This window comes from Pseudochaenichthys georgianus, chromosome 2, assembly GCF_902827115.2.
Source record: "Pseudochaenichthys georgianus chromosome 2, fPseGeo1.2, whole genome shotgun sequence".
Classification (NCBI taxonomy): Eukaryota; Metazoa; Chordata; class Actinopteri; order Perciformes; family Channichthyidae; genus Pseudochaenichthys; species Pseudochaenichthys georgianus.
In genome coordinates, this window is record NC_047504.1 from 4,769,419 (window position 1) to 4,789,255 (window position 19,837).

Genomic DNA, 19,837 nt, shown 5'->3' on the forward strand with positions numbered 1-19,837 from the left:
TCCTGTGTGTCAGAGGATATTTCTCTGGAAAGAGTGATCACTGTTTAGATAAGTGGAGAGAGCAGCATATTTAAAAACTTCTCACAACTTGTAATATACATCCTGTTAGTTTATTGTAATACCATTTTATTTAGACTTCCTTATTTCACATTTGGGAGATCATGATGCAACAGTAAAAGTGTTAGTTTGTGAGTGGATTAGTGGGTGTGGGAGGCAGGACTGCAACAGCTGGTTCGTCTTCAAGTGGTGCCTTGACATGTGTATCTTCGTGTGTGTGTGTGTGTGTGTGTGTGTGTGTGTGTGTGTGTGTGTGTGTGTGTGTGTGTGTGTGTGTGTGTGTGTGTGTGTGTGTGTGTGTGTGTGTGTGTGTGTGTGTGTGTGTGTGTGTGTGTGTGTGTGTGTGTGTGTGTGTGTGTGTGTGTGTGTGTGTGTGTGTGTGTGTGTGTGTGTGTGTGTGTGTGTGTGTGTGTGTGTGTGTGTTCCTTTCCCTGTATCTTGTCCGCCTACTCATTCCTTCTGTCCATCTGTACTTATGTGGAAACAACTTTACATACAGAAATAGTATCTGCTAACTCCTAAAGTATAGCTTACCAACATAACTGCAACCTTAAATCTTTCTATTTCCTATTTCTATATGAACGCTCACTTGAGGAAAGATACGGTAAAAGCCATAAAATAATATACAACAGAGACCAAGTTCAAATCTTTGATGTGAACATTTCAAATGGTGTTTATAGTCTGCATGTACACCCCTTTCTATATTTTGTCCTAATGCTGTTTTGTGAGGATCTTGGATAGGAGACACCAGGGAGTTTATTTTATAATTATTGTATTGTATATGTAATGCAAAATAATAATACGACTTTTTTTTCTCTCTCTCAGTGATTCAGTACACTACAGAGAATAAGGAAACATGTGCGAGGTATGTGAAGACCTGCTAGCATTATGTTCATGTTGTTGAATAAGAAACGTGTCATAACTGTTTGTTGTGGTTGTCTATTGTTTTATATGACAACGGGACAGAATCTGTCACTTGATTCTACATTGCTTTTGTATCTGTGTTTCTGCTCTATCCATTGTGATTCTACATTTTAAGGCATTAAACGTCTGTTGTTTTGCTTTCCTTCTAGATTCCAACAGCATTGCTCCCAGAATGCATTCTGCTCAGACTACGCCACAGGCTACTGCTGTCACTGCCGCCCTGGCTTCTATGGAAACGGTCGCCACTGTCTACCCGACGGTTAGAGCCCTACCATGTTTTCATGTAGTAGTACTGTATTTCAAATCTTACATTTTTCTGTTGTTATAATCCTTCTTCTTCTTCAGGTGCCCCTCAGCGTGTTAGTGGTAAGGTGACCGGAACAGTGACCGTCGGTTCCACTCCAGTGGAGATAAACAACATCGATCTTCACGCCTACATCGTGGTGGGAGACGGCAGAGCGTACACTGCCATCAGTGAGGTACGAGTCGGAAAGTTCAAACATTCAAAATTGTAACTTATTTAACTATATATGAATTCCACTCTTCTAATTCACGTTGAAATCAATTTCAATTTCCTGGTTTCTCTGATTTGTAATCTGTAATCTTTGTGCTGATTGGTCAGGTACCCGAGCCAGTGGGCTGGGCTCTGATGCCGCTTGCACCAATAGGAGAGCTGTTTGGATGGCTATTTGCTCTGGAGCTGCCCAAGAGCCAAGCAGGGTTCAAAATCACAGGTACACGTGTGTGTGTGTGTGTGTGTGTGTGTGTGTGTGTGTGTGTGTGTGTGTGTGTGTGTGTGTGTGTGTGTGTGTGTGTGTGTGTGTGTGTGTGTGTGTGTGTGTGTGTGTGTGTGTGTGTGTGTGTGTGTGTGTGTGTGTGTGTGTGTGTGTGTGTGTGTGTGTGTGTGTGTGTGTGTGTGTGTGTGTGTGTGTGTGTGTGTGTGTGTGTGTGTGTGTGTGTGTGTGTGTGTGTGTGTGTGTGTTTAGCTAAGTATGTTGCCTTGTATACATCTTGACTCTTGCGCATTCTGTAGAGGGTTGAGGAAACTCCTCTACGATGGATGTGTGTGAGTATGTGTGTGTGTGTGTTCTTGGTCTCCCAGCCAGCTGTATTTTCTCCAGGGATGTGATGTGATATCAGGCTTCCACCTCCCCTCTCTAATAGGAAGCAGCTGTGTGTGTCGGTGTCGGTGTGTGTCTGTGCGTGTCTGTGTTTGTTCTATACAGATGTAGCCATTGCAGACATTCTGCTGTTTATGATATCCAACTGCTGAACTGCTGGAGTGTCTGCACTCAGTATTGTTCAATGAGCATAATCAGAAAATAGTCAATCAGAAAATAATTGAATGATTTATCACCAGGTGCTGAGTTCACTCGTCGCGCTGAGGTGATCTTCTATCCCGGCAACCAGCGCCTGTCAATCATCCAGACGGGACGCGGCCTCGATGACCACAACCACCTCACCGTGGATACCGTACTCAGCGGAGACGTGCCCTTCCTGCCCCCTGGATCTGAAGTTACCATGGATCCCTTCAAGGAGACCTACCAGTACTACCCATCTGGTAACCTTAACAACCACAAGAAACACATTCTGTGTAACATTTGAGGCCTTTGTCTTCCTTTAACCTTTACCTCTCCCTTTCTCCAGTTGCCACCTCCACCTCTGTGAGGGAGTTTTCTGTCGTTTCAGCGGAAAAGGGCTCAGAGTCCTTCTCCTTCCAGCTGAAGCAAAACATCACCTACCGCGACTGTCGCCACGACAACCGCGCCACTGTCCCGGAGACGCTGCAGATCACCATGGAGAGGGTGTTTGTGATGTACGTCAAAGAGGAGAGGATCCTGAGATACGCCATCACCAACAAGATCAACCCGGTCGGAGGTGAGTCCCACTGAAATGTTATAGAATGTGTCAGCATAGGCTACCTGGGGTCAGGCAGATATACCCATCACATGGAGGCCAGCATCAGCCATCACGGAGAACCGAGCGTTTGAATCCAGTCCAAAACATCCCTGTCAATCTGTAAGTGGCCGAACACACTGGAGGCGTTACAAAGTGAGGTTTTCCCTAGGACCACAACTAGACATCAGACCAGCTTGTAATTGTTGCAGCGCTGCCACAGAAACCTCAGCCAAATGGACACAGCTCGGGCTATGAACACCCACACTGTGCGCTGAGGGGTCATTTACATTGAAACCATAGAATATAATGTCCAAATGTGTTTAGATATTTAACTAGTGCAGTGTTTTCATCTGGATTGGCATTTATGACTTAAATGTGGACTGTTGGCAGCGTCTTATGGAGTGATATACAGCAATTTTCGGTATATCCAGCACTTTGACCACATCATCCTGTTTCTTTTGGCAAGTTCCCAGCTGTGTTTTTATAAAGTGTATTATTTTTCTGTCAACACACAGTGGCCGTGCTTTCTTCAACCCACTCTATCTGATGAAAACCAGATAGAGGCAAGAGACCTGAAATGATGGCGGAAAAGAGCGAGATACTGTTTTCCTCCCCCTCAGTTTTTGAACGCAGACCAAGTTTCTGTCATTTAGACGTCAACACGTTGATTAAAAAGGTTATGATGACACATCTCACACATGACATGCACACACACTGATACACCCGGAGCACAGCTGGAAGAGCTTTCGGGGATCAGGGGATTTTGTAAACACGGGTTAAGTGGTGTGTGTGTGTGTGTGTGTGTGTGTGTGTGTGTGTGTGTGTGTGTGTGTGTGTGTGTGTGTGTGTGTGTGTGTGTGTGTGTGTGTGTGTGTGTGTGTGTGTGTGTGTGTGTGTGTGTGTGTGTGTGTGTGTGTGTGTGTGTGTGTGTGTGTGTGTGTGTGTGTGTGTGTGTGTGTGTGTGTGTGTGTGTGTGTGTGTGTGTGTGTGTGTGTGTGTGTGTGTGTGTGTGTGTGTGTGTGTGTGTGTGTGTGTGTGTGTGTGTGTGTGTGTGTGTGTGTGTGTGTGTGTGTGTGTGTGTGTGTGTGTGTGTGTGTGTGTGTGTGTGTTCAAGGGTCTTACACATTCTGGGAAATAATATCCCAGCCAATGACAGATTTTCTGGTGGGGGGGTTGCCGGGCAGAATAGCTGCCCACTGATGTCATGGGAATCAGAGATTGCAGACGAGCGAGAGACACTGCACAGACAGACAGAGAGGGAACTCATTTAGCTGATTTCAGTCTCCGTCAACATCGTCATGAACAGCTGTCAGAAAGGATAAATCAGTGTTGCTATATCTCTCTTGAACTATTTTAAGTGAAGGTGTTGGGGACAGCTTTTCATACATAGAGTTCCATGTGCGACAGCAAATGGAAACACTGGTTTGGGCTTTTTAAGATGTTCCAAGATATCGAATGAGTGGAAATGGAATAAAAAAAGTATTACTACAATCGTAACAATCCTACCCTACTCTCACTGTTCAACAAGACCATACGTTATAACCCTAGGAATAAGTGTCTGGCCTTTCTATTCAGGATTCGGCCCATTTTGGCGGTGAGTATCTTACAAAAGAGAGTTTTTATTTGAGGAACATGTGCGGCAACACCTGAAAAATAATGTACTGGGTTTCATTTCAATCAGAAAAAAGAACACGAAACGATGGTGGGCAAGTTCTGTAATCGGCGTATTGTCAAAACTCGTGTAGCACTGACGACTCCGCTAAGCTCAGCTTGAAGCTGCAGAGGCTTTGGTTCTGACCGCCAGGCACTGAAGGGCAACTCGTATGCTGCCTTCAAACAACACTCTCTTAAATCCCAGCTCAGTTGAACGTGTGAGTAAAAGTCAGGGTCCATTGGATTGGCAGAGTAGCCCGTGCACGTCGGCCGGTCTCATAACTAGTGCGGTGTGTGTGGAGGAGTTTTGTAAAAGGCAACAGGTGGGAAACTGTACTGGTTGCTTTGATGGTGTGTAGCGAAGTGTGTGTTTACGTGTGTGTGTTCTCCACCTCTCTCTCTCCCGCTCGCCTTCTCTGCCTACCTCTCTCTCTCTAATTATCCCTCAGTCTTTTCTCCCATCCATGTGTATCTCACCCTCTCATCTCCCCTTCTTCCCGGGCCACATTCAGGACTTTGAAGAGTCCCAGTCCCCCCCCCCCCTCGCTCTGTCTTTGATAAGGAGCCAAAATTGGCCTCTGGCCTGAGGAGATGGAATCAAGCTGTGCCTAATGGCTGTGTCTGTGTGTTTCATTTGGTTTAGGTGTAAGTGTGTGTGTTGTTGTTTATAGTGGAGGATTGTAAAGAAATGTCCATCGTAAAACACTTATTATTAAAAACAGATATTAGTCGTGAGAGGTTTTTTATTTTGTTTTAGGCGGTTTTATTTTTGTGGATAAATGCAATTAAATAGATATGGAATAAGTGGGAACACGTTTAGTAGGTGCAGCAACATGGCTCTCTGGTGAAAACCACATTACTGTCGTGTATTTTCTAGACATGTTTAGACGATGTGAAACAAAGCCATCCATCAGAAGTGCTGTGGGAAGATTCCGTAAAAACACAATATGTATGACATTTTGAAAGCATCATTTCAATCATTTGTCCACAACCAAACCCAATCTGTTTTTAAATAAAAGCTTTTAAACTGATTCTACTAATTATTTGTAGGTTGATTAGATAGAGCTGGAAGAGAAAGGGTTCCCACTGTGCCACCCACCCTTTATTTGTCTGGAACATTTTCTTAAGCCGTCACTTAATTCTGGGAATATGTATAAGTCCTTCACATTCTTTTCTAATGGTTTCCCATGGTTTTCTTCACTCAGCTGTTTGTCTTCCTGATTCTCCAGAAACCAGTCGAGGGTTGCTCTTTAAGTTGTCTGTGCGTTGGTATGAGGAAACCCCGAACACACATCCACTCACTCATCCCCCTGTCTGTGTCGCTCTCATGTGTGTGTGTCTAACATTATCCATATGGGGAATATTGAGAACATGAAGGAAGTCACTTCCTAAGAGGAACCGTCCTTTGGGAATCTGGAGTGATTTTACATGTGTGTCTGGTTAGGCTGTCCTGGAATCAACGCTGCAGCCATTGAGACTTTAACTGTCGAATAATGGAATGAATCTCGATTCAGGACATTCCAAATGTAACATAGTCTGTGCAGTAGATTGGTCTTGCCTCTAAATGGTTACAGTTTGTCTATTTAGATGAATTGCACTGTACAAATGTTAGGACTCACTCCAACATTTTTCTGAACGTTTGTTACTCCAGTTTATACGCCCTTTGCTAATTTACCCTCCTTCTCCGCTACATTTAATTGGTCAATGGACTGCATTTACGTGGCATCTTATCCAAAATGCCTCACTAACTTACCCGCTAATGCACAAACACACACACAGCTGCTACTTCTGTTCTTTTATTAAGTGTTTTACATGATTGTTAAGCTACTTTGTACCAAATGAAAGGATCTCTGTACATTTTACAGGACTATAAAGGATGGTAAACCATACCATGTGCTATATAGACGCGCACCAAGGTGCATGATTACCCATAAAGCCTTCAGACCCAATCCTGAGCTACTGTAGATTGTTCCAGTCCAGGCAGCCTGTGTGCATTGATGTATAATCCAACAACCATCCCTATATCTATGTTATCCCTGTCATGTGTCTGTGCCCTCTGTAGTGGAGCCAGCGGCGCCGGACCAGGTGAACCCCTGCTACTCGGGGAGCCATGACTGCGACACCACGGCCCAGTGCCTCCCCCAGGAGGGCCAGGCCTTCCAGTGCCAGTGCGCTACCGGTTACAGAGGGGATGGACGCAACTGCTACGGTACCTGTCACCCCTTTATATGGACATGCATGTCCAGCGTCCTGTTAAAGAATCTGGAACATTGCAACTGCTTTTACAACTGTCTTTATAACAGTAACACATTTAGACAAAGTTGAAGGCAGTGTGTCTGGGATTCATCAACATCTGTCCAAAAAGCATAAAGAGGTCGAGCTCTCCTCTCCTCGTGTAGTTGTGCCCGGTGTATTGCACAACACATTTCAGAAAGCAGCCGAGAATCCAGGTGTGGGTTAGAGGAACTCGAACATGCAGGCACTCACTGTATACGACCTGAGAGCACCAGTGATGACCCCTTATTTACAGCTTTTACACTCACACACACACAAGCAGCATGTGGTGAGAAACACTGTCTCACTGCCTCACCCCCCTCTCTCTCTCTCTCTCTCTCTCTCTCTCTCTCTCTGCAGACATAGATGAGTGTGCTGAGGGCCTGAGCTCATGTGGTGCTCATGCTCAGTGCATGAACCTGGTCGGGAGCCACCGCTGTCAGTGCCAGAGCGGCTACGAGTTCGGCTTCGACGGGCGTACCTGTGTCGGTGAGTGCCATGAACGCAGAGCTGTGTTTTGGGATGCTTAAATACAATTGTCCTCACTGTATTCACACAGGAGATGGGTTTGGGTTCTGAGCTCTTCCTGGAAACTATTTTATTAGCACTAAACAAAAAAAGAGTACAGCTGAGGCTAAGGCAAGGCAAGGCAAGGCAAGTTTATTTATATAGCACTTTTCGACGCAGGGTAATTCAAAGTGCTTTACAAAAAAGAAATGAAAGACATTAAGCATTAACTAGGCTAAGAGGAGTAAGGCAGTTATTTGGTCTTGAAAATTGCATTAAATGAAACGTTAAAGCAAGAAACTTTGAAAAGGTAGTGCAATATTTCCATTCCACTTTGTTTGTCTGGTAGCTTATCGTGGCTAATGTGAGAACAAGTGAGCTTATTCCAGATGTTGTTAAACAGACATCTAATTTGGTTATTTGATTTCTCTTCTTTGCTTTATTTACCATTATCCCTGCAACAAGTGAACCCGTTTTAAACTCAGAGGACTACTAATGTAATTCGCATTTGTCCTTGAGGCAACGTGAATGTCTGTGCCAAGTTTCACGGCAATCCATCCACAGCAGAGACATTTCACTAAAAACAAAAATGTTAGTGGTGGTGGAAAACCCCGGGAGATCACTCAAATCAGGAGGAGTTATCCTCTGCGGTCCGTACCAAATTACATGGCAATCCATCTAATAGTTGTTATATTTCAACATGGAAGAAAGTGGTGGTCCGACCGAGTGCCTCGCAGCGATGGTAAATAAAAATGAACCAAAAACAGATATTCACTAGCCTGATATTTTAATGTTATCGCAGGTGGTTTCATAATTCCAACTGTTCCGTACGTAAAAGCAGAATCACGTGATCTCCGGCATGTGTTTGTGTGTCTGTTGAAGATCTTTCAATACCTTGTAATAATTGTTTAAAAGTAATAACAAGCCCATTGCAGTGGTTTGTATTTGAGCCCCGTTACATCTGTTATCTGAAATACTAGACCGACAGAGATATCAACTCCAACCACATACCACGCTGCTGTCTGCTGAACCAGCGGCGTCCGCCTGCACGCTCTGTAGTGTGGTAGATGGGATGCTTTGCACGTGCAGACAAATGAACACTCTCTAAACAAGTCCTCTATCCAAATGGGAGCCATGTTTCTGGAGCACGTCGTGCTGCATGTTCCAGACTGAGCTGGATATTTGGAGGAGATCCACATTTCTCCAACAACAGTAACGCACAGCTGCAAAAGCTAGGAAACACAGCGAGAGGGGAGGAAGGGTGACACATGCTCCAACAAGGGTGGGAATGGGAGGACCAATGTGAGAAGGAGAGGGTGAGGTGAGACGGGAGAAAGGGGGTGAGAGCGGAAGACAAATGGAGACACGACACAATGTGTGTTTTGCATTGGAATGTGTGGAGGAGAGAGGTGTGTGTCCTCCTTTCACCCTTCAGTGTGAACTTTTCATGAACTTCTTCATACCCTCCCTACCTCCCTGCTTGGCAGAGACTTTACACAAGGCGGTGCAATCCACACAAGCCAAATAAGATAACTGACAGCCAGTCAGTTCAGATTTATGAACGTAGTAGAATTTGAATTGATTACGACATTTCAATTTGAAGATGTGTTTATCATTTCCCCGTAGATATCGATGAATGCAGCTCCTCTCCCTGTCACGTCGGTGCCAGGTGTATCAATGGACTGGGCTCCTTCCAGTGTCAGTGCCAGCCCGGGCTTTATGGGGACGGTTTCCAGTGTTCCCAGGAGGAAGGTGAGTAAAAACACCACGTAGGGATGCACGATATGAAAAACAAGTCATATCCAAAAGAAACGACAAACGATATGGAAGAAAAAAAACACATGTGATTTTCTTTCTACAGCAGAGACAGGTCGCCCGAGGAGCCAGTGTGAGCATCACAGGGACAGCCTGCAGAGTGGAGGGGAAGCAGGAAGGCCCAGTGTGGGAGCCTTCATCCCTCAGTGCGACTCTGACGGACGCTACCGGACTCTGCAGGTGGGTGGGCAGCGAGTGGGGAAGCGCTAGAGTGCACGGTTGAATTAACGTGTGGATTTAAATATAAAACACTTGTTACAGTGTCACGGCTCCACTGGACATTGCTGGTGTGTGGACAGCAGGGGACAGGAGAGAACCGGAACCAGGACTCTACCTGGAACAGCCCCCTATGAATGTGACAGACCAGGTGAGACACACACACAGAAACACAATCACTGCCTGTTTTATTGAAACACATCAAAGAGTGATTGTTTCATTCTTTCCCAAGTTCCCAAAGAAGTTGGTATTTAAGAGAAGAACACGACTAATGTGTAATATTCTGTTCATCTTTATCTGTCCAGATGAGCCAGAGCGTCCTAAGACTCACTGTCAGCACCACAGAGACGGTGTGCAGACCACCAGTCCAGAGGGGTATCCTGTCGTTGGAGCCTACGTAGCTCAGTGTGACGATAACGGACAGTACATATCATTACAAGTCAGTCTTTATGATGTGTTTAATCCATGACGTTTTATATTTGCATCGGTCGTTGGACTGTTATTTTGAATACATGTTGCTGTTATTGTGATTTCAGTGTCATGGCTCGACTGGACATTGTTGGTGTGTGGATAATAGGGGGCAGGAGAGAGCAGGAACCAGGACTTCTCCTGGTACACAACCTAGAGACTGTGACAGACCAGGTGAGATTCATTGGAATGATTGCTTTTCTAAACACTACATGTATCGTACTCTGGTAAAACTCTCAACTCATTATCCATTTGTAGCTTTGCCTTTTCAAGCTTTACCTACGTTGAGGTTGTGGTATCCCATTTGCGGCATCTCTTAAAGACTTCTTGTGGAAACTAAAAAGAAAAATGCTGTTCTTTCTCAGATGAGCCAGAGCGTCCTAAGACTCACTGCGAGCACCACAGAGACGGTGTGCAGACCACCAGTCCAGAGGGGTATCCTGTAGCCTACGTAGCTCAGTGTGACGCTAGCGGGCAGTACATATCCCTGCAGGTCAGGATCTAAAGAGTAATACGCGTATTGACTGACTAAATGGTGTACATCTGGCTGTTTGGAATGAATAACATGTGTTTTCTTCAGTGTCACGGCTCGACCGGACATTGCTGGTGTGTGGACAGTAGGGGACAGGAAAGAGCGGGAACCAGGACGTCACCTGGTGCACCGCCCACAGACTGTGACAAACCAGGTGAGAAAGCAACATGTACACAAACAGGCAGACCTCTCCCTCTAATCAGCCTCCAGTGAGAGCTCCAAGCGGTGTTGGTATGTGCAACAACAGAACCGGCGTCAGCAGGTGGATTCTGTCATGCCCATCTAAGGATTTCTCGCTAAACATTGACCTTTGTACCCCCTAATTCCTCAACTCAATGACAAGTCAAACAGACAGCACGTTTACGTGAGTGCTTGTCTAACCTTGTAAGTGGTGCACTGCTGAGGTCATTGGGTCACAGCCTTGGAATGCCTGGAAAAACAGGTGATATCATTTCAGAGAGTTTGTGTGTGTGGTGGGAAGTTGAGCTGAAAGGCGTCCAGTAAAACAGTAAGATGAAGCTAAGAAACGTGAAACAGTACCTTCTGTGTATACAGTATTGTTGCAATCGTCAGACAGAAATTGCTAATGTGTTATTTGTACCTGCTGAGCGGATTGTATGACGTTCAGCCCTTTTAACTGTGAGATGTCAGAAAAAAACACTTCCCCTAACATCTCTTTGAAATCTGCTTTTATAAAGTACATGTGTCGGTCTTTACACAAAGCTCAGGCTAAACAACCAGCAGTAAGTAGCAGCCTATGCGTGAAGGACATCGTTATTAAAACACTAAATGATTAAAGACATCTTTTTATTCTTGTAGGGACAAACATTCCAGATGTTAAACAACTTTACAAAGATCAAGAAAACATGACTAATGTCTAGCTGTTGTCTAGTCCAGTGTTACCAGGGTTTCCCACACATAGACTATACTTGGGCGAGCCGCCCAGGTATATTAACGGCCGCCCAAGTATATTTCGCGACCCATTTAGGTTTGTTTTTTTTTAATACTTTTTTTTATATACGTTTTTTTTTTTATTCTTCCGTGACCACGACGCCATCTGCGATCAATTAACTTGTGGACAATGATCCCTCGCTCCCTTGCACTGATCTCGCCTCCTTCTGGCCTGTTAAGTGGCCTGCCTCACACAGGGTGACTGGCTGTCCACATGATGTGGCCTGCCGACATGGCCACTGTAATACAGACCATAAATCAAAGCCCTTGATTGGTCTCTGTGTGTCATTCAAGCTCGGGATAAGCTCAGCTCAGGTGAGGTAAAGGACTCTCTGAGTGTTTAGATAGTTAACTTAGTCTAAGTTCTCAGTGGGTCTCAAACGGTGTGGTCACCAGTTATGCAAACACATATTAAGGTGAAAAAAGGTAAGATACACTTTTAAAACTTGTTGAGAGAAAACTAGTCTTTGCTGCTGCCTCAAAGAGGAGCAGGGGGGAGAGGAGGGAGATAGGAGAGGCTGATTCAGGAGCACAGACACACTCACAACTATAAATGAACCAAAAATAAATTAATAAACAAGTTTCAGTGTTTTTTTCATATTGGAAATGATATGTTATTGGTTATGGCCATGATTTTATGATTATTGAAATGTATACAGTTCTGTTTAATATAGGTGTTTCATAGATCTAGTCTCTATATTTCCCCCTCAAAATGCACCAGATTGATGCATTTAACTCCAAAATAAAAAATAAAATCTTACCGGGGGGGCATGCCCCTGGACCCCCATAGAGGACTTGAGGTCGACCCCCACTAAAAATCACATGGATAGGTTCCTAAATACATTTATAAATACATTAATTTTTTTTAAATAGTAACCCATTTCCATATGTTCATGTGTGGGTAGTAGATTTAAACTATAGGGCTATCATTATGGGCCCTGCCTGAACCTGTTCGCTCTGCCATCGCGTGAAGGGTCTGCTAACAAGCGACCAACAGAAAGGTTAATGTTGTTGCACGTCACCTCACACGTGCAACAACGTCACCCCCCCCCCCCCCCCCCCCCTGCTACCGCTATTTCAGATATGTGGGAAACAGATCTGTGGGAAACACTGGCAGTTAATGGACCAGCACCAGAGGTGTTCCCATACACACAGGCATTGGAGCGGTTCTTCATGAAATCCCAGAAGGATGAAGTGCTCTGACAAACAGTGCCATCTTTGCGCAAAATGATTATACAGGAATGAAAAGTCAATAAATAAACATGTTGTTAAAACTTTTTTTTTTTTTTTTTTTTCGGGCACCCCCCCCCCCCCTCCCCCGCCCGCTGCCACCACCCGCCCAAGTATATTTCAGATCTGTGGGAAACACTGGTTACTCTATGTATTTTAATAACTTAGAGACAAGAAAATGCATATAATCCTGCAACTGTTCACCTTAATCTGTCCAGATGAGCCAGAGCGTCCTAAAACTCACTGCGAGCACCACAGAGACGGTGTGCAGACCACCAGTCCAGAGGGGTATCCTATAGTTGGAGCTTATGTTCCTCAGTGTGACGCTACCGGACAGTACACACCATCACAGGTCAGCGTCTGGTGACAGAGAGTTTCATCTATACATTTAATGCGACCTTGAGTTATGTGATGAAAATAAAGCCCTATGTTATTGTGTTGCTACAGTGTCATGGTTCCTCCGGACATTGCTGGTGTGTGGATGAGAGGGGACAGGAGAGAACAGGAACCAGGACTCCACCTGGTGCCCCACGTAAAGACTGTGACAGACCAGGTAGGGGAAGGGTCTATTCTCTTTGCGTCCCTTGGGCTCCAACACAACATACACTGAAGTAGAACTTGTGGAAAGGTCTAACTGGTTACATATTGGTTATTTCTATTGTGTTTTACTATGTTTTACTATTGCTGAATCTGAAATCTTCAGATGAACCAGAGCGCCCTAAAACCTACTGTGAGCAGCACAAAGACAGTGTTCCAACACACGGCCCAGAGGGATACCCTCTGCTGGGAGTGTATGTCCCTCAGTGTGACTCCACCGGACAGTACACGTCTCAGCAGGTAGGATCTGTTCCTCATGTGGAGACACACGGCCTCTGCTTGTGCTCTGCTATTGTTAAACTATCATTGTTTCTTTCCAGTGTCACGTTTCCACTGGATATTGTTGGTGTGTGGACAGCAGGGGACAGGAGAAAGATGGAAGCAGGACTTCACATGAGACACAACGTGTGGACTGTGACAGACCAGGTGGGACTCTTAAGTCTAGCTGCTGGTGCATACACACTTTGAAGTATTGGGTCCTTTAACTGTTTGAAAGCAGTTGACCCCGTGATGGCTTGGGTTTGTGGACTGTTGTTAGAAGCTTTCATGTTGGCAGTAATATGAACTAAAAAACGTGAAACAGTACCTTCTGTGTATACAGTATTGTTGCAATCGTCAGACAGAAATTGCTAATTTGTTATTTGTACCTGCTGAGCGGATTGTATGACGTTCAGCCCTTTTAACTGTGAGATGTCAGAAACAAACACTTCCCCTAACATCTCTTTGAAATCTGCTTTTATAAAGTACATGTGTCGGTATTTACACAAAGCTCAGGCTAAACAACCAGCAGCAAGTAGCAGCCTATGCGTGAAGGACATCGTTATTAAAACACTAAATGATTAAAGACATATTTTTATTCTTGTAGGGACAAACATTCCAGATGTTAAACAACTTTACAAAGATCAAGAAAACATGACTAATGTCTAGCTGATGTCTAGTCCAGTGTTACTCTATGTATTTTAATAATTTAGAGACAAGAAAATGCATATAATCCTGCAACTGTTCACCTTAATCTGTCCAGATGAGCCAGAGCGTCCTAAGACTCACTGCGAGCACCACAGAGACGGTGTGCAGACCACCAGTCCAGAGGGGTATCCTATAGTTGGAGCCTATGCTCCTCAGTGTGACGCTAACGGACAGTACACACCATCACAGGTCAGCGTCTGGTGACAGAGAGTTTCATCTATACATTTAATGCGACCTTGAGTTATGTGATGAAAATAAAGCCCTATGTTATTGTGTTGCTACAGTGCCATGGTTCCTCCGGACATTGCTGGTGTGTGGATGAGAGGGGACAGGAGAGAACAGGAACCAGGACTCCACCTGGTGCCCCACGTAAAGACTGTGACAGACCAGGTAGGGGAAGGGTCTATTCTCTTTGCGTCCCTTGGGCTCCAACACAACATACACTGAAGTAGAACTTGTGGAAAGCTCTAACTGGTTACATATTGGTTATTTCTATTGTGTTTTACTATGTTTTACTATTGCTGAATCTGAAATCTTCAGATGAACCAGAGCGCCCTAAAACCTACTGTGAGCAGCACAAAGACAGTGTTCCAACACACGGCCCAGAGGGATACCCTCTGCTGGGAGTGTATGTCCCTCAGTGTGACTCCACCGGACAGTACACGTCTCAGCAGGTAGGATCTGTTCCTCATGTGGAGACACACGGCCTCTGCTTGTGCTCTGCTATTGTTAAACTATCATTGTTTCTTTTCAGTGTCACGATTCCACTGGATATTGTTGGTGTGTGGACAGCAGGGGACAGGAGAAAGATGGAAGCAGGACTTCACATGAGACACAACGTGTGGACTGTGACAGACCAGGTGGGACTCTTAAGTCTAGCTGCTGGTGCATACACACTTTGAAGTATTGGGTCCTTTAACTGTTTGAAAGCAGTTGACGTGTGAGGGCTTGGGTTTGTGGACTGCTGTTTTGAAGCTTTCATTTTGACATTTTGGATGTCGCCATCTTGGTTATTCAACGCCAGAAATTACCATATTTGGATGAGAGGTTGAAGATTAGTAACCAGCTGATGCTAGATAGCAGGCAAGTCGGTTCCATCTGTAATTCATATTTGCTGATATATTTCTTTGAATGCTAATTACGGCTAGCTAAATAATCTACTGTGAAGATTTGATAATGAGCCTATGGACTGAGGAGAACATCTTTAAGTAGCCCATGCAGGATATGATCTTAAAATAACACCTGTGTTTCCTATGGACTTGTAAACATGTATCACTCTTTTCCAGATGAGCCAGAGCGCCCTAAGACTCACTGTCAGCACCACAGAGATGGTGTGCAGACCACCAGTGCGGAGGGGTATCCTGTTGTTGGAGCTTATGTTCCTCAGTGTGACGATAATGGACAGTACATATCACAGCAGGTAAACATTTTCAGACATTTTGTGGATAAACTTGTGGAGTAAATTGAAATTGTGGACATATAACCTGAAAGATCTTCCCCCTGCTTTAGTGTCATGGCTCTACTGGACATTGTTGGTGTGTGGATAATAGGGGACAGGAGAGAGCAGGAACCAGGACTTCAGCTGGTGCGCCACCTAAAGACTGTGACAGACCAGGTGAGACTGCGTATGAAAGCCATAAATGCCCTGATGAATGCCATGTATTCAGAGTGCTTGAGGGATTGTACAAAGACAGAATAATTGTAGGTGATATCATAATATATGCGACTTGTGATTTCCTAGACATAATGTATGTGTAATAACTTTGTTTAACTTGTAAATGTTTTCCAGATGAGCCAGAGCGTCCTAAGACTCACTGTGAGCAGCAGAGAGAGAGAGCTCAGACGACCATTCAAGAGGGATATCCTGTGGTAGGAGCCCATGTGCCTCAATGTGACGCGAACGGACAGTACCTACGACTGCAGGTTGGCATCGACAACACACCTGCTTTGTTATTGTTTGTTGCCATTGTTTAATATTACTTTTTACCTACATTTTCTTTCTTTTTTGTTTTAGTGCCACACTTCCACTGGACATTGTTGGTGTGTGGACAGTACGGGACAGGAGAGAGCAGGAACCAGAACTCCAGCTGGTACACAGCCTAAAGACTGTGACAGACCAGGTGAGACCGTCATCACTGCATCAAGTACTTCTGCACCCAGGCAAAATGCAGCTCAGAATAAATGGGAATGGAAACTATGGTGATTTCCTTTCTAGGAAAGATTCAAATGAGAAGTGATCTTCTCATCTAATTAAGAATGATTTCTTTGTGACGAGACATTGTAGGCATAAACTTTGCGATTTTGACTATTTTGCTTCCATAACATAATAATATCTTGTTTCAGACAAGAAGAAAACTTCGCAAATCGACATTAAGCTGTTTGCATTGCTACTAGAAAGCACCCAGTGATTACAGTTGAGCTTTAGAACAAGGAGCAGTGTAAAACCCTTTGAAAATTCACAACTTTATTATTTGCCTCTCTCTCTCCCTCTAACCCTGTCTCTCTCTCGCCCTCTCACTCACACTCTAATGTACACAGAGGCCTTTCTATAAATTCAGCTCTGGCTATAAATTCTATTTATGACTCTCCAAACATCTGAAGTGGTCACTTCGTGGTAGGATGAGCTGCCAGCTGTTGCTAGACAACCAAACCAAAACAAGACAGGCTGCTCGACCTGCTGAGTTACAAAACAGTGTTACACCCAGACACACACACACACACACACACACACACACACACACACACACACACGTGCTCAGCATTTTTGTTAGTCTTATCTGAAGTCATTACTGCTCGGTCTCATATTCAGCGGCACTCATTCCCACCTGGAGGCTGCACAGCACGACCACAGACCAATAGTCCACGATGAGGGAGGCGAGCGCGTTTCCTGCTCACATTCATATCCTCTGCTCCAAATCAGGGAGGAACCCAGAAACAGGATTTGCATGAACGGAAACCCATAATTTGACAATTTCAGATGGATTCTTAAATGACATCTGTACCAAATGTAGAAGTTTACGTGATGCAGGCAAACATAGACATTAAACTCGTGAACGTGTGTACCCACATAAGTGATGCAGCTCACTGCCAACACACTAAGTCAGCCCTAAGTTGAAATATCATTGACTTAGTTACTGGACAGTCCACATGCTGTTGATTTCTGGGAAGAACGTCACGTGGCCAAACAGTAAATTGAAGTAAAACCAAGTGAATCATACGACTGGAAAAACATCATTCTAACAGTTCAGTCAGTATTATTCTCTCTGAACTCTCACAATAAAGCTATTCTCACTGTCCGTTCACATATTACGGCCCGTCCACACTACAGCTTCAAAAAAAGCTTGGAGCTGGGCGTGTCTGAAGCTCGACCAACAACCAATCACATGAATCTCCCGCCCCTGACACACAAGTAGCGGTTTGATTGGCTAGAGCTTGTACTGCATATGATTCGATTGGCTGACGCTTCCACCGAAAGCTTCGGAAGCTTCAAATGTTGAACATTGCTCAACTTTTGCAGCCTGAAACGCCAGGAAAGCTCTGCTCTGCTTCCCACAATGCAGTTCGGCGAAAAGTGACGTCACCCCATTCAAAGTGAATGGGCAGACGCGTTGGAAACCGTTTTTGAAGCTGTCGAAGCTGTAATAATAATAATAATAATAATAATTCCCTACATTTATTATAGCGCTTTTCCAGATGCTAAAAGCACTTTACAAATACACACTACACATACATGCAATGGTCATGTACTGTGGACAATACCCACAGGAGCAAATCCGGGTGAAGTGTCTTGCCCAAGGACACAACGGCCTGACGCAGTGGCAGCGGGAGCGGGTTTCGAACTGAAGTTCCCCAGCACCCCCCTTGATCTGATGATCAGATGCACAGACCACTGCGCCACCCGTCCTGTAGTGTGGACGGGCCGTAAATCTCATCTCCTTGGTGTAGCAACTGCACTCTCACATTGGAAATGCACAGAGGGCCAGTATAAACATTAGTGGAGGCCTTAAGTGGTTTCAGGTTTACTTTGAAAGCTCTCCTATAAAGTGAGTTATTAAAGAGATTTTACAAGGTTAACAGTATTGACAAAAGCAAGATGTGTGTGTGAGCTTGAAAACAAACAAGTTACAGCAGAATGTGATCTCAATTGTCATTTTACAACAATATAGAATTAAATGTAACTTTAAAAACATTTACATCATTGGGTTTGTTTGGTTGCCGCCCCCCTCAGGCCCCGTGGCTCCGACCCAGCGCCCCGAGAGCGTGTGTGAGCGATGGAGGACCAGTTTGATCGAGCACTATGGTGGAACACCAGGGGCTCAACAATACGTGCCTCAGTGCGAGTCGGACGGACAGTTCAGGTACACACCGCAGAAAGAAAAAACAGCAGATGAAATTGTTTATTTTAATGACAAATTACGAATGAAAGCAAATTGTCTCTCAGTCCAGTCCAGTGTTACGGAGATACTACGTACTGCTGGTGTGTGGACCAGGACGGGCGCGAGGTTCCTGGAACCCGATCACACGATGTGGTCAAACCTGCATGTAAGCCTCTTTCGACCTGTCTGTTTATATGTGGTCAAAATAACTGATTTTCCAATCGTGGCTTTTTTTTAACCAATCCACTCGTGTCCCAGGCCTTCCCTCAGTGGCCCCGCCCACCGTGCGCCCCTTGCCCCGCCCAGATGTGACGCCTCCGCCAAACACTGACATCACACTGCTGTACGCTCAGGGACAGAAGATAGGAGCGCTGCCTCTCAACGGGACCAGACTGGATGGAGCCCGCTCCAAAACACTACTGACTCTACATGTAGGGATGAACATAGCCAGATTTGATTCTATTTTTACTTCTGGTGTCTATTTTAGTTAAACGTAGATCATTACAACATTGTGTTGCAAAATATTGACATTATTTCCCATTTTGAAAGCCTCTTATCTCTCCATGCTCATATGTGTGTGTGCAGGGTTCCATTGTCGTTGGCTTAGCATACGACTGCAAAGACAACCAGGTCTATTGGACAGATTTGTCTGCAAGGACAATCAACAGAGCTTCGATTGCGGCCGGTGCCGAGCCAGAGATCCTCATTAACGCGAGTAAGGACACTCCTTCATTTCTTTCATATCAGTTGCATGTTTGAAATGATTTCTAAACCCTCTCTGCTCTGCGTAGATCTGGTCAGTCCCGAGGGTTTGGCCGTGGATGAAAAGCGCAGGTTGATGTTCTGGGTCGACTCGAACCCCGACATGATCGAGAGCGCCAACCTGGACGGCAGCGGGAGGCGGACGCTGTTTGACTCCGACTTGGTCAACCCCCGAGCCATCATAGTGGTCTCTTCCACTGGGTAACCACCATTCTATTGGTCTCTTCACAGACACCAGCTAATCAACTTACCAACGCTGCACCTCTGAAGCCTTGGGACGGTGTATTGTGGATTTGCAAACATCTCTTACCTGAGCAAGAAACAAACAAAGTGCCACACACTCTCTCCACGATCAAGTGTACCATCCTGGAGGTGCTCCGCAGAGGCCCAGTGAGGCTGCCCCGCACACACAGGGGTATTACATGAGCAGCGGAACGCACAGATGGGTTCAGACCTTTATCCAGACAGGCCTGTGTCCCATTCATTAGTGCAGTGCCCGTAACGATATGCAAAGCTATCTGGCAGAGGTTCCTGTTGAGCAACACGACTTCCTCAGAGTGAGACAGACGCTCGCGGGAACACGGACGTGTCCCTTTAAAACACATGTTTG

General features: G+C 45.1%; 1 protein-coding gene across 1 annotated transcript in view; it reads left to right on the forward strand.

Moving 5' to 3' along the window:
* The window catches only part of nid2a (nidogen 2a (osteonidogen)), a 37,868-nt gene that overhangs the window by 14,026 nt on the left and 4,005 nt on the right, over positions 1-19,837 (forward strand). The window contains exons 9-40 of the mRNA XM_034098567.2: positions 883-922; positions 1,131-1,240; positions 1,327-1,460; positions 1,604-1,715; positions 2,342-2,542; positions 2,629-2,859; positions 6,596-6,742; positions 7,168-7,296; positions 8,941-9,066; positions 9,176-9,309; positions 9,391-9,496; positions 9,651-9,784; positions 9,882-9,987; positions 10,179-10,306; positions 10,394-10,499; positions 12,745-12,878; positions 12,974-13,079; positions 13,230-13,363; positions 13,444-13,549; positions 14,145-14,278; positions 14,374-14,479; positions 14,630-14,763; positions 14,844-14,949; positions 15,376-15,509; positions 15,599-15,704; positions 15,879-16,012; positions 16,104-16,209; positions 18,318-18,447; positions 18,531-18,631; positions 18,724-18,896; positions 19,051-19,180; positions 19,257-19,428. Of these exons, the coding sequence (XP_033954458.1) occupies positions 883-922; positions 1,131-1,240; positions 1,327-1,460; positions 1,604-1,715; positions 2,342-2,542; positions 2,629-2,859; positions 6,596-6,742; positions 7,168-7,296; positions 8,941-9,066; positions 9,176-9,309; positions 9,391-9,496; positions 9,651-9,784; positions 9,882-9,987; positions 10,179-10,306; positions 10,394-10,499; positions 12,745-12,878; positions 12,974-13,079; positions 13,230-13,363; positions 13,444-13,549; positions 14,145-14,278; positions 14,374-14,479; positions 14,630-14,763; positions 14,844-14,949; positions 15,376-15,509; positions 15,599-15,704; positions 15,879-16,012; positions 16,104-16,209; positions 18,318-18,447; positions 18,531-18,631; positions 18,724-18,896; positions 19,051-19,180; positions 19,257-19,428 (4,090 nt within the window). The remainder of the gene's footprint in view (positions 1-882; positions 923-1,130; positions 1,241-1,326; positions 1,461-1,603; positions 1,716-2,341; positions 2,543-2,628; positions 2,860-6,595; positions 6,743-7,167; positions 7,297-8,940; positions 9,067-9,175; positions 9,310-9,390; positions 9,497-9,650; positions 9,785-9,881; positions 9,988-10,178; positions 10,307-10,393; positions 10,500-12,744; positions 12,879-12,973; positions 13,080-13,229; positions 13,364-13,443; positions 13,550-14,144; positions 14,279-14,373; positions 14,480-14,629; positions 14,764-14,843; positions 14,950-15,375; positions 15,510-15,598; positions 15,705-15,878; positions 16,013-16,103; positions 16,210-18,317; positions 18,448-18,530; positions 18,632-18,723; positions 18,897-19,050; positions 19,181-19,256; positions 19,429-19,837) is intronic.